The 11,685-nt window shown below is 30.7% G+C and overlaps 7 protein-coding genes across 7 annotated transcripts; 5 read left to right on the top strand and 2 right to left on the bottom strand. All coding sequences in view use genetic code 12, as the record gives it.

The window, feature by feature from the left end:
- The first annotated feature begins 134 nt into the window (after nt 1-134).
- On the top strand, nt 135-2,130 carry HGT20 (Hgt20p). Its single transcript, XM_064906860.1, has one exon. The coding sequence runs from the start codon at nt 434-436 to the stop codon at nt 2,036-2,038; it is 1,605 nt and encodes a 534-aa protein (XP_064763780.1). The 5' UTR covers nt 135-433; the 3' UTR covers nt 2,039-2,130.
- On the top strand, nt 2,116-3,452 carry DFJ63DRAFT_71501 (phosphatidylinositol-specific phospholipase C). The gene has a single exon (XM_064909111.1). It carries the CDS (start codon nt 2,421-2,423, stop codon nt 3,309-3,311), a length of 891 nt encoding a protein of 296 aa, XP_064763781.1. The 5' UTR covers nt 2,116-2,420; the 3' UTR covers nt 3,312-3,452.
- A 1-nt stretch (nt 3,453) lies between these two features.
- On the top strand, nt 3,454-5,365 carry SHE9 (She9p). Its single transcript, XM_064909124.1, has one exon. It carries the CDS (start codon nt 3,630-3,632, stop codon nt 5,109-5,111), a length of 1,482 nt encoding a protein of 493 aa, XP_064763782.1. The 5' UTR covers nt 3,454-3,629; the 3' UTR covers nt 5,112-5,365.
- Nucleotides 5,366-5,416: 51 nt separating this feature from the next.
- Nucleotides 5,417-6,658, top strand: PR26 (proteasome regulatory particle base subunit; the record flags this gene model as incomplete). The annotated part of the gene is made up of 1 exon (XM_064907400.1): nt 5,417-6,658. The coding sequence occupies one exon, from the start codon at nt 5,417-5,419 to the stop codon at nt 6,656-6,658; it is 1,242 nt and encodes a 413-aa protein (XP_064763783.1).
- An 81-nt stretch (nt 6,659-6,739) lies between these two features.
- On the bottom strand, nt 6,740-8,377 carry SMP3 (glycosylphosphatidylinositol-alpha 1,2 mannosyltransferase; the record flags this gene model as incomplete). The annotated part of the gene is made up of 1 exon (XM_064904879.1): nt 6,740-8,377. The coding sequence occupies one exon, from the start codon at nt 8,375-8,377 to the stop codon at nt 6,740-6,742; it is 1,638 nt and encodes a 545-aa protein (XP_064763784.1).
- Nucleotides 8,378-9,463: 1,086 nt separating this feature from the next.
- Nucleotides 9,464-10,564, top strand: IDH2 (isocitrate dehydrogenase (NAD(+)); the record flags this gene model as incomplete). Its single annotated transcript, XM_064904863.1, has 1 exon — nt 9,464-10,564. The coding sequence occupies one exon, from the start codon at nt 9,464-9,466 to the stop codon at nt 10,562-10,564; it is 1,101 nt and encodes a 366-aa protein (XP_064763785.1).
- Nucleotides 10,565-10,715: 151 nt separating this feature from the next.
- ADE8 (phosphoribosylglycinamide formyltransferase) lies at nt 10,716-11,405 on the bottom strand (the record flags this gene model as incomplete). The annotated part of the gene is made up of 1 exon (XM_064905839.1): nt 10,716-11,405. One exon carries the CDS (start codon nt 11,403-11,405, stop codon nt 10,716-10,718), a length of 690 nt encoding a protein of 229 aa, XP_064763786.1.
- Nucleotides 11,406-11,685: the final 280 nt, after the last annotated feature.

Raw genomic sequence — 11,685 nt, forward strand, 5'->3', positions numbered from 1 at the left:
CTATTAGATTCCATTCTTGTGTATCAATTTGAACTGGTCAGTAATAGTATTATCATAAGTATAATTATTCATAACTATATATACTTAAGTATAATTATAACTAAATGGAAATGGAAATGGAAATGGAAATTTTTATCGCGTTCTTCTTTTTCTTTTGCGTGTATAGAACAGATTGTTCTTCTTATCAGAAGAAATCAAAAAGAAATTATTTTTTCAGATCAGATTTTTTACACCTTGTTACAGCAAGTATACAACAACACAACAACAACCGAGTTTATCCCTTGATTTGTTAAGTTATTATATATATAGTTCATATTCTTAAAGCTTAACCTTGTTATAAATTACATCAAATAACTATTTCCTTTCATATCATCACCCAACTTATCCATATCATCACCAGATCAAACTCACTTTATCAGTGAAAAATTTCATCATGCATACACCAACTTCTATACATAACTTTTTAGATAAACATCATCTGGTAACTTTCCAATTAGGTTGGTCAACTACCATCATTTGTTTAAGTACTTTACAATTTGGATTCCATTTAGCGGAATTAAATGCTCCTGAAGATATCCTTGCTTGTAATTTCCATAAACCAGGTCCTTATCCTGATTATAATGATACTTTCTGGTCTCATCATGGTTATAAACAATGTATACCCATGACTCAAGAAGGTGTAGCTTTAATCACTACTATGTTCACTATTGGTGGTTTAATATCTTCCATAATCCTTGGTGCCACTTCCATTAGTCAAAAATTTGGTAGAAAATATATGTGTTTAGTAAGCTCATTAGGGTATATTTTAGGATCATTAATTATGACTTTAGCAAATAATCAAATTCTGGTTAATGTAGGTAGATTCATCAATGGATTTGCTGCTGGTTCATCATTAATCATGTCCCCAATATTAATCAATGAATTAACTCCTATCAATCATCGTGGTTTATTAGGTTCTTTATTACAATTAGCTGTTACTATTGGGATTTTCTTATCTCAAATTATAAGTTATTTCTTTTCCAATGATCAACAATGGAGATTTATATTTTTATGTGCCACAGGATTAGGATTAATTCAATTCTTAACTTTATTCACGGTATCAGAATCTCCAAAATGGATGATTATGCAAGGTCATGATGTGAAATCAGCTACTAATATCTTACATGGTTTAAGATCAGATAAATCAACTGTCCATTATGAAATCAATCATTGGAGACAATTATCCATCAATGAACAGAATAGAAAATCAGAATCGGTTGATGATACTTCTGCTTTATTATCAGAAAGTGATAGTTATGATTCATTAATTTTACCCTTAGTTAACCAAAGAAATAATAATAATTCAAGATCAACCGCCATGGCTAGAAAAGGTTCAATTGATCCATCAACCGTCACCACTAGAGAATTCATGTTTTCAAAAAAATATAGAAATCAATTCGTCGCTGTTATTTTATTAATGACAGCTCAACAATTAGTGGGTATGAATGCCATCACCTATTATGGAGTTAAAATCCTTAATGATTTATTTGGAAATCATCATGAAACAGATGGTGATCAAGTATTAATCTTATCATGTTCATTCTCATTCGTTAATGTTCTCAGTGCCATTGCTATTTCTCCCTTGATTGATAGATTAGGAAGAAGACCCTTGATCTTATTATCAATCTTTATATGTAGTATTTGTTCATTGGTGATTGGAGTAGGGATTATAAATCAATATGATGTAGCTGTCATCACTGCTTGTTTTGGATTCATCATTGGATTTTCAATCGGATTAGGTCCAATTCCATTCCTTATGATCTCAGAATTATCAGGTCATGAAGTAGTTTCAATCGCTCAATCAGTAGGTACAAGTACAAATTGGTTAGCTAATATTTTAATTGCATTTGGATTCCCCATATTACAAAATTCAATTGGTGGATCCGTTTTCTTTATTTTCTTGGTTAATAGTATCGGATACTTATTTGCTATTTGGTATTACGTACCTGAAACTAAAGGATATAATTCTGTTCAAGATGTATGGGATAATTTCACTTAAGAAATATAGAAGTTTATGTAGACAAAAGTAGAGAAAATATTTTATATAGATTATATAGAACGTAAAAATAAACTTATTTATTAACAATAAACCAAGCAAACGTAATAGCACATTATCGTGTAAATAATCCAATAGGAAGTGGAATCGGAGGGTAGCAATGGAAGTGAAATTTTCAGGAACATTAATTTTAAACGATTATTCCGAATTAGGAAGGGTTCCTGTATAATGGCTTAGAACAATATTTGCGACGACTCATCTGCAACTACCCACTACCACCACCACCCAACTCCACTATTTAAAATTTCAAGTTTGAAAAACCTATTTATAAATCAATTGCTTTCTTTTCTTCCTTCTTATTCATTATCTATTCAAATTTTCAATTATGGTCGATTATAAAACTTGGTTAAAAGACGTCAGTGACGATACAAAATTATCTAAATTATCCATTCCAGGAACCCATAACGCTGCCGCATCTCATACTGCTTTACCATCCGTTCAATGTCAAGGTGCCTCCATCACGAAACAATTAGAAAATGGGGTTCGTTTCTTAGATATCAGAGCTGGTAGACAATTGATAGGTGATAAGAAAAACGCTTTATTACAGGTTATTCATGGTCAATTCCCAGTTAGAATTCCTTTCCCATTACAATTGGCTGATGCATTGGATGAAGTTTATAAATTTGTGCAAAATAATCCATCTGAAACCGTTATTGTATCCTTGAAGCAAGAAGGGTCTAATGATTGGGATAATCCCAATGATGAATTTCCAAATTTCATTTGGGATCATTATGTCAATCCAAATAAAGATAAATGGTATTTAGGTACTGATATTCCAAGCGTAGGAGAAGCTAGAGGTAAAGTATGTCTCTTTAGAAGATTTGGAGTTAATAATCAAGATAGAAGAAATGAATTTGGATTTGAAGCTTCAAGTTGGACGTATAATACTACTGATGATGATCGTGGAGCATTTGTAGTTCAAGATTTTTGTGAAGTTAATAAAGAAGATGATATCCCTACCAAGATCCAATATGTTAAGGATTTAGCTTCAAAAGCTAAAGATTATACTTCTGGCAATGATAATAAGTTATTCGTCAATTTCACCTCGGCTTCAAATTTCTTTGATCATGCATGTTGGCCACAACAAATTTCAAGTGCCATGATTAAAGGTAATATCGAAGAAACCTTTACTAAAGGGGTTGGTATTATTGTTTTGGATTATGTTGAAGCTGATGATTTCAAATTATCTAAGAAATTGGTTGACACAAACTTCTAATAAATAAATGTTTGTTTTGTTAGTTAACGATTTGTTTTCTTTTGATGTCAGTCTGTTTTTGTTATTTAGCGTATTTCGAATTCTATCAATTAAATATATAGAATGATACTTCAATCATATGATCAGTAGTATCGTTCTGTGGTTATAATTTATAGTATTTTGCAACTGTAGTGAAATTTCCCGACTGTCGGGCTGTTTAAAATTCCGATCTCTTTTTTTCCCACACTCACAAATATCACTCCAACAAAATTTACTATGTTCATATATATAACAACATTTCAACAAGATAATACGGGGTAATAGTTGTGGGGAACGACAATGTATAAGAGAATACCGATAAGGTTGACGTTATCCCGCACGTATAACTCAAATATATACTATCAATCAATATCATCCATTATAGTTCGGCCTCGACCTCGGTTTCAATCATCATCTTCAAAATCACCTAGCACCAAAACAACATCAACAGCGAATAGTACTAACAATAATATCAAGATTGATGATCCAAAGTTAAGAGAAATCATTGAATCTACCAATTTTGGAACAGAAGCTGTGGCTAAGAAGAAACGAGAGCAGGAGAAACAACAACGAGAAGAAGAAGAAGAAGCAGCAGCAAAAGCAAAGAAAGAAAAGGAATCTGTAAACCAATCAAAAGATGGTGCCGTTGTTATAGAGACTACAGTTGATGTAAACAAGTCATCTGATAACGTTGAAAGTAATGTCCTTCCTAACAATAGTCATTTCCAATCATCCATACTAGCACAAGCTATGCAAAATAATGATAGTGATAATGAGAATAATATTGTTAAATCGATAAATGAATCAATTCATCGAGAAATCCGAAACTTGCCATCTGATAAAGAAGGAAGAAGAAGTCATTTATCTAAGCAGTTAGAGAAATATTTAGATTCAATTCAAGAAACGATCTTTACTGCTACAAAAGCTTTAAATGATGTTACTGGTTATTCATCTATTGATACCTTAAAAAAATCGATTGATGATTTAGAAGCAGAATTAAAAGAAGCAAGAGATGATGTTAGACATAAGAAGGTGGCTTATACTGAAGCTATTCAACGTCGATCAACTCTGCAGAGAGAAGTGAATGAATTATTAACTAGGAAACATAATTGGTCTTCAAATGATTTAGAACGATTTACTGAATTATATCGAAATGATCATGTTAATGAACAATATGAATCTGAAACAGAAGCTAAATTAAATGAAGTGGAAAAGAAAGTTGATTCTATCCAATTGAAATTAACTCAACTGATCTTAACTAGATATCATGAAGAACAAATTTGGTCTGATAAAATTAGACGAGCATCAACTTGGGGAACATGGATTTTAATGGGAATCAATTTATTGCTTTTTATAATCGCAACGTTTTTCGTTGAACCTTGGAAACGGAAAAGATTAGTAGCGGCATTTGAAGCTAAAGTTATTCAATTATTAGAAGCTGTTCCTGAGAAGGAACAACAAGTGTTAATTCCATTGGTTGAGAATATAAAGCTGGATATTACAGATAAAGTTGATCAAGGAGTCGTAACAACTATAGATGAAACTAAAACTCAACAACAACAGGAACAAGAACAACAACCGAAGCATAATCATACGTCATTAGTATTCCTTGGTACTACTTGGAATACCATCATTGATAAAATTAAACAAAATTATGATACATTCATTTCTCCTCAAATCCAAACCTTATCAATCAACAAGTTAGAATTTGAAATATTCTCAACCATAGCTATCTTAATTGGTTGTGGGATTGGAAGTTTAATTACTTTATATTTTAAATAGATTATTTATAAATAGACATTTAGAATCTTATAACTTTTATATGGTAGCATTACATTTTCCTGCACATAAGATATGGTCGTGTGCGGTTGTTCAAAAGTCGATTTTTTCAATTGCCACTCAATTTGGTAACTATCGATAAAGTTTAGTTAGCAAGTATCAACCACACATATCAAATAGTCGATTCGTAATCCCTATTCTATCAATCATACATATACCAGAGTCATCCCATATTTGAATACTTACAGTTTGTCCTCATAACAAAATCCCATCAATCATACCCGCCAATATCAACCAATTAATCAATCATGTTGGAAGATCCTGTTGTTTATGATGCAAGTATATCAGCATTCAACAATTCCAAAGCTAATAAATCAAATCAATCAGATGAAAATGGTGATGTATATTTAAAATTAAAGAAATTAGAAAAGGAATTAGAATTATTATTATTACAAGAAGATTATATTAAAGATGAACAACGTCATTTAAAACGTGAATTAGTAAGGGCTCAAGAAGAAGTTAAAAGAATTAAATCAGTTCCATTAGTGATTGGACAATTCTTAGAACCTATTGATGAAAATACTGGGATTGTTTCATCCACTACTGGTTCAAATTATGTGGTTAGAATATTATCCACTTTAGATCGAGAATTATTAAAACCTTCTTCATCTGTTGCATTACATCGTCATTCCAATGCTTTAGTGGATATATTACCACCTGAAGCTGATTCATCTATTTCCATCGTTGGTGATGATCAAAAACCCGATGTGACATATGCTGATGTCGGTGGTTTAGATATGCAAAAACAAGAAATAAGAGAAGCTGTTGAATTACCATTAACTCAAGGTGATTTATATTCTCAAATTGGTATTGATCCACCAAGAGGGGTTTTATTATATGGTCCACCAGGTACCGGAAAGACTATGTTAGTTAAAGCTGTAGCCAATTCCACTACTGCTTCATTTATAAGAATAAATGGTTCAGAATTTGTTCAAAAATATTTAGGTGAAGGTCCAAGAATGGTTAGAGATGTTTTCAGATTAGCTAGAGAAAATAGTCCTGCTATTATTTTTATAGATGAAATTGATGCTATTGCAACTAAAAGATTTGATGCTCAAACTGGGGCTGATAGAGAAGTTCAAAGAATTTTATTAGAATTATTAAATCAAATGGATGGGTTTGATCAAAATTCAACTGTTAAAGTTATAATGGCTACTAATAGAGCTGATACTTTAGATCCAGCTTTATTAAGACCAGGTAGATTGGATAGAAAAATTGAATTTCCAAATTTGAAAGATAGAAGAGAAAGAAGATTAATCTTTTCCACTATTGCATCTAAAATGTCTTTAGCTCCAGAAGCTGATTTAGATTCTTTAATCCTTAGAAATGATCCATTATCAGGAGCTGTCATCGCCGCCATTATGCAAGAAGCTGGGTTAAGAGCAGTTAGAAAAAATAGATATATGATTTTACAAAGTGATTTGGAAGAAGCTTATACTTCTCAAGTTAAGACTGGTACTGAACATGATAAATTCGATTTCTATAAGTGAATAAAGAGATTTATAATTATTATAATGTACATTAATTTTTTTTTGATATTATCAAAAAATCATTTGTAGAACTAAACTAAACTAAACTAATTCATATATACCTAATCCTGGGACTAAACTATTTAAATCATTGAAATCTAAATGATCCATATCCAAATGATAATGATAATCCCACACTAATTTATATTCATTATCCGATGATAAATGCTTATAATTGAATGTAGCAGTTGGGGTGATTAAATAGATTGATTTTGGTATGTCGTTGGATTTCAATTGATTAATCAATTCAAGTAAGTATTCATATTCAATTCCCATAGTATCGAATACCACTTTTGATTTATTTTCATCAAGATTATAACCTTGTTTGAAATTCTCATCGTTTAAAGTTATAGTTTGTAAATCTTCATTGGTATCACCTAAGAACCAAGTTGGTGGTGAATATGTTCTCCACCAAATTTGGATGTATTGGTCATTAACAGTTGATGGTGTAGCGATGCTAGATGTGTGGAAGTAATCTAATGCTGGCACAATCCCACCTTGATGATACACACCCATAATTATAGCCATGATGATATTGAAAAGATACCAAGAATTAATCAATAATGATGATTTCCAATTTGGTTTAGTAGTTGTCTCATTACTGAAGGCATAAAGATTAAAACATGAACAAGCTAATGGAATAATAGGGATTAAAAATCTTAATTCTTGATGAGGTATTAATGAAAGGGTAATGATTCCACTAATGATACTTAAAAAAGGTGTTGTTTTCCAGTATTGGCGGTTGAAAAATAAGAATAACAATCCTGATGGTCCTAATATCTGAGGTAAATTGATGATTATATGATTATACAAGGGATGAATTCCATGTTGGGATAAATTATCATAGTTTGCATTATAGAGTAAATTATTAATTGGCGTTATGACGTATTGAGATGGGTCTAATGAAGTTAAATCAGTTATTTCAAGGCTGGTATTAAATGATAAAGTATCGATGATAATAAATAATATGGTTGGGATGATAAACCCAATAGCGAGGATAATGATTGAAAGTTTATGAATCCATATATATTGTAAGATGAACAATGATGGTAAGATCAAAAATGCAGGAAATGTGACCCTATTGAATATTCCAATTGATATAATCACACCTAACCAGAATAATTGATTTACTTTTATCTTTGCATTCTCTGCTTTTTCTTGATCAGATTGAGGATTTGATTCAATTGTTGATCGTAAATTATCAATGATTAAGATACTTATTAATAACAAGTAAGTCTCAAGACTATTTGAAAATAAATGAGATTGATAAACTAAAGTAATATAAGACGTCAGTGTAAAGAATATTGCCTTAACTCTTTCTGGTTTAGTAGGTAATAAACGATGTAAACAAAAATCAGTTATAAGCCAACCAATTATAACATTCTGAAGTCTGATCAAATACCAGATCTGTAATGGAGTGAATTGTAATGAAGTTAATTTGATAAAGTATAGTAAAGGGCCATAGAACAAATATAATGGACCAAGACTTCTTGCTGGAGAATCTGATGTGAATTCCCATGGAATGGTGGTGGAGAAGCCTAAGATTTTATTAGTTAAGACTTCTAATGATTGGAAATGTTCATCAGGATGAATATATGAGTTCGATAAAGCGAAGAAGAATCGTAATCCTATTGAAATGAAGAATAAGGCTCTCCAATTGAGAGACGGTATAGTTATCATCACTATGATGTTGTTGATGGAATTTGGATTATTTAGATTAACTTTGAAGTTGTTAAAAACAGGTTTGATTTAGAAATTTTTCATGATAGATCATACGCGATTTTGCCCAAGTAAAAAAATTTGGCTGCGATTTTTCACTTTCCACCAGTAAATATCATAGACAGAGGGACTATAAAGTTCATTTGGAGGGAGTATGAATATTTCTCGTACATTAAGTTGGAACATTTAGCATTAGTAATAATGAAAGATTAATAAATGATTGAAGTCATCCTCGATAATATAATTACTTTAAGTATTTTTGCAAAAATCATCTTCAACTTTCAACTAAATAAAGTTAACTTCAAATCGCTTAAAATACTTAATGAGTATAATTTCGTAGATACTAATGCTATATCAATACATTTTAACCAAGTAAACTTAATAATATGGGCTTCATATATGGAACCAATTTCATTAATTATTTTAACTACTATAAATCACATGACAAATCACATGATCTAAATATAAGTATGATTTTGTGGATAATGTCGGTATTCGGAGTGTATTTAACCAAAATTAATTCGATACCATCAAATACAAAAAAAGTCCGTCATTGATTGATGAGGTATTTTTTAAAAAGGATGGAATAAAAACGACATTTCTCATCAATCAAAATTTATCAGACAAAAACAGTCGGAACCGACATCAATTTCCAGACATTTAATTGGCCCAAATCGACTTCATTCAATGTAAACCGATTATTACGTATAACTACCACCGATCAATATATATGACAGACGACATTTTTATCTCGGTAAGTGATGTTTAACGACATCTCTCACTAAAATTTCTGATCTATTAGTGTCTCTGTCTCCTTAGCTCTCACTGTGTGTCTCGTTTTCACTCCTTAAGTTTTCTGATCAACCACCATCACTTCCATTAATTAAACTTGGGAAATGGGAAAGGGAAAAAAGAAACTCAAAAAAATTTCAATAAATTAATTGATCTTCTTCATTCAATTGTTCTTGTTTTATATATATTTTATTATCATCATCTATATATATAATCAATCATCTAGCATATATATCCCATTCCATCCCATCCACAATGTATAGACAATTAGCTCACAGATCATCTCCAATTGTTCCAAGATTCACTAGAAGTTATATCGCTGGTCAATTCACCGGTAAAAAAAATGCCAATGGTAAATATACTGTCACTTTAATTGAAGGTGATGGTATTGGTGTTGAAATCTCTCAAGCCGTTAAAGATATCTACGCTGCTGCCAAAGTTCCAATTGAATGGGAACCAGTTGATGTTACTCCTTTATTAATTGATGGTAAAACTACTTTACCTCAACAAGCTGTTGATTCCGTTAATAAGAATTTAGTAGCTTTAAAAGGTCCATTAGCTACCCCAGTTGGTAAAGGTCATACTTCTATGAATTTAACTTTAAGAAGAGCCTTCAACTTATTTGCCAATGTTCGTCCATGTAAATCAATTGTTGGTTATGATACTCCTTATGAAAATGTTGATACTGTTTTAATTAGAGAAAATACTGAAGGGGAATATTCTGGTATTGAACATACTATTGTTCCAGGTGTGGTTCAATCTATTAAATTAATTACTAGACCAGCTTCTGAAAAAGTTATTAGATATGGTTTTGAATATGCTAAATCCATTAATAAACCTCATATTTTAGTGGTTCATAAAGCTTCAATTATGAAATTATCTGATGGATTATTCGTTAATACTGCTAAAGAAATCGCTAAAGAATATCCTGATGTTAAATTATCTTTTGAATTATTAGATAATACTTCATTAAAATTAACTCTTGATCCAAATGATTATAAAGATGTGGTTATGGTTATGCCAAATTTATATGGTGATATTATGTCTGATTTATCATCCGGTTTAATTGGTGGTTTAGGTTTAACTCCATCTGGTAATATGGGTAACAAAGTTTCTATTTTCGAAGCTGTTCATGGTTCTGCTCCAGATATTGCTGGTAAAGGGTTAGCTAATCCAACTGCTTTATTATTATCTTCATGTATGATGTTAAGACATATGTCCTTAAATGAAGATGCTGATAGAATTGAAAAAGCTGTTTTAAAGACTATTGCTTCTGGTCCAGAAAACAGAACTGGTGATTTAAAGGGTACCGCTTCAACTTCTCATTTCACTGAAAAAGTTATCTCAAACTTATAATTTTAGTATAATCATTGATACTATTTTTCTATATTTCCAATATATCTTGATTCTTTAAATATTTAAATTTTATAAACATTAACTTTAAATTTTAGAAATGATTATAATCAATTTGTAATGCAATTGTGTATATTAAGCTATTTACTACTATCTAATTCTTCTTATTTAATAATTCTTGTAAGATTATATTAGTTCCTTCAACAATAGCTACATGTTCAACTTTATGAACTTTATCTTCATATTGTTCCAAAGTATCTGATTTAATAAGATCAATTTCTTTAACTAATACCGGATCACCTTTATCAACTTCAGTTATAACTCGATGAATCATAACTCCACCTTTTGAAATTTCTCCATCTTGACCTGCTTTCCAAGCACGATCAATGGCATGAGTACCTTCAAATGCACCAGGTAAAGCGGGATGTAAATTAATAATGGTTATTCCTTCCTTTTCTAAGGGTATCAATACAGTAGGGGATAAAATCAACATCCAACCAGCACATACGATTAAATCTGGTTTTTTATAATCATCATCATTTGATTTCGTACCATTAATATTACCATAGATTAATAAATTAGCTAAATCCAAATTGAATTGTTCACGTTTAGCTTGACGTTGTTCAGTTTGATCTTTAGGTATACCTTTATAATAAGATTTTAAAGTATGACTTTTAATTAACTTTATATGAGCATTTTGAGCTCTAGTTATTCCAAAGGCTGATTCATTGGATGATATTACTTGAGTTATGGTACCTTTTAAAAGGTGGGATTTTTCAGCATCAATTAAAGCTTGTAAGTTAGTTCCTGATCCTGAGATCAATACCGTTATATTCAATGACATTTGAAGTATATATGTATGATTATGATTGATAGATATTTAGTTGCAATATTGAAAAAAAACATTTTTTTATTTCCTCTTCTTATTCTTCTTCTTCTTCCTGTTTGATAATTATTTTGTCATATAAATTTTGACTCCGGAAAAGTCACGTGCGAAGTCAGGAGATATGGTTCACGTGATTCACTGATAAATATTTCCTATTTGGTAAAGTCTATCCAAAAGATGTATAGAGATGTACACTAAAATTTACTTTATATAGTAAGATGTATTCTAGTATTAATAA

This window comes from Scheffersomyces coipomensis (assembly GCF_036884675.1).
Source record: "Scheffersomyces coipomensis strain NRRL Y-17651 chromosome Unknown DFJ63scaffold_2, whole genome shotgun sequence".
Lineage (NCBI taxonomy): Eukaryota > Fungi > Ascomycota > Pichiomycetes > Serinales > Debaryomycetaceae > Scheffersomyces > Scheffersomyces coipomensis.